The following is a 1,795-nucleotide window of genomic DNA, read 5'->3' as shown; positions in this document are numbered from 1 at the left end:
ATTTTAGATTTGGGTTGAATACGAGGGATGCGGAACAGTAATGTTTGACGCTGCTTTGAGGCGCCCGGCTAGGTCGGCTATTTTGGCCGATCAGTGGGGCACTTCCCCGGTTTCCTTCGACATCACTGCAACATCATCAGCTTCGTCGAGTCGGGCACATCACTGCTTGGCAGTTGGCACCGGAGGTGTGACAGTGCGTCACGCCCGCGGCACCTCCAGATAAATTGGCGGCAGCTCCGCGCATGCGTCATTCATGCTCGGCTCGGCCCCAACGCCATGGCGTCCCGCGTTCCGTTCGGCCGCCGAGTTTCAGTCTGGTAATTTGACACTTTGTTTTGTCGAGCAGGCGACCTTGCTGTCCCGGAGCCGGGACTAGCAACGCCACCTTTCCTTCTCCAATCACCTCCGTTCTGTGGGGGTAGCGTCGATCGAGCAGACGAAGGGATGAAAACCATGCAGTAGAGAAAACCAGAACGAGTAAAACAGGCTATCTGTCCATCAAAGGCACCAAGCATTCAGCGACGGAAAAGTTTCTGTCGTTCGCATTCAGAATCACAATTTCCCCTAGAATAAGAACCACAAATCGACAATTATCGGACCCGACATCTCTAAACTGTTCTGACTTCTGGCTACTGGTACTATACATCTTCTAAAAAGCTACAGTTGCAACGTACATACAATTGGAACCACATCGTTCAACCACGGGCATAACTTCCAACGCTAATGCGCTACGAGCGAAGTCCTTGGCATCATGCTCTACTCGCGAGAGCTGTGCATCCAGCCTCCGACCTGCGCGCCGTCTTCTTCGACCTGGCATCGAGAATCAAACACTGAATGAGCACCCACGCGGTCCACGAGAAACCAATATATGGAGATCAATTCGTCGTTATTGCAGGGAATCATGCGTGCATTGTTTTACCTTGGTGGCCGTGAACGAGATGCCCACTCTGATCTCGCCGTGGTACGAGTTGTCGGCGGAGACGACGCTGTACTTGGCCGGGTTTTGCTGCGACGAGCCGCTCTCCATGCCAAGGGTGATCAGATCAGTCACATTGATCCTGCATCACACGACAAGATGTCAGCGATTTTCGTTCTTGAAACAGAGACGAGAAACAGAGTAGAAAGAGGCTGCATTTGACTTGTTGAAAATGAAAATATTATGGGTTTGAGCTCATGATGGGGTGCGGCATAGGAATTTGACAATTCCGGTCTTATGATCCAAAAAGTCATTACAGAAATTTTTTAAAAAAAATCCTCCAACTATTTTCTTGAAAATCAAATCCTACACCCAAAAGTAGGAGCAGCGCTCACGTTGCTTGGCCGAGGAAGTCGTCGCTGGAGAAGTTATCGTGGTCCATGATCCGGAGGAAGAGCTTGTGCTGCCCGTTGGCCGCGGAGGAGTTGATCTGGAACCGGAACACCTCGTTCCAGCTCGGGTTCCTCCCCTCATCTGCATCATTTTACAGCACACGGTTAGCCACAGCCTCGCAGGGTCGCAGGGCATGGGCGGCTCTTGGATCTATTTTGCCAGAGTCAACGGCCGTTGGTTGCTCCGTTCCAACATCCAACTAGGAGTATCATCATTTGCAGCAGCGAAAATCATGAAGAGGAAAACAAAACCAGGGAGCTGACCTCTGGAGGTGCTGCTCTTGCGCTCCTGGCTCCGGTACTGCACCACCACATACGGGTCGATCTTCCCTGCACATACATACATGGCCAGCACAAAGATCAATCGAACTCTGCCCTCAACCGAACACAAGAACGGAGCAAATCGAAGCCAAACCAAGAAGGTACC

The 1,795-nt window shown here is 51.5% G+C and overlaps 1 protein-coding gene across 1 annotated transcript in view; it reads right to left on the bottom strand.

Moving 5' to 3' along the window:
• Positions 1–514: 514 nt before the first annotated feature.
• Positions 515–1,795, bottom strand: part of LOC123079712 (elicitor-responsive protein 1) — a 2,020-nt gene continuing 739 nt past the window's right edge. The window contains exons 2-5 of the mRNA XM_044502510.1: positions 1,633–1,698; positions 1,312–1,450; positions 920–1,058; positions 515–810 (exon numbers count right to left, since the gene is read on the bottom strand). Coding sequence (XP_044358445.1) covers positions 757–810; positions 920–1,058; positions 1,312–1,450; positions 1,633–1,698 — 398 coding nt within the window. The 3' untranslated portion in view covers positions 515–756. The remainder of the gene's footprint in view (positions 811–919; positions 1,059–1,311; positions 1,451–1,632; positions 1,699–1,795) is intronic.

This window comes from Triticum aestivum, chromosome 3D (genome assembly GCF_018294505.1).
Source record: "Triticum aestivum cultivar Chinese Spring chromosome 3D, IWGSC CS RefSeq v2.1, whole genome shotgun sequence".
In the NCBI taxonomy this organism is placed as follows: domain Eukaryota; kingdom Viridiplantae; phylum Streptophyta; class Magnoliopsida; order Poales; family Poaceae; genus Triticum; species Triticum aestivum.
The sequence above is the reverse complement of the archived record's forward strand: the minus strand, read 5'-3'. Positions and strand labels throughout refer to the sequence as shown.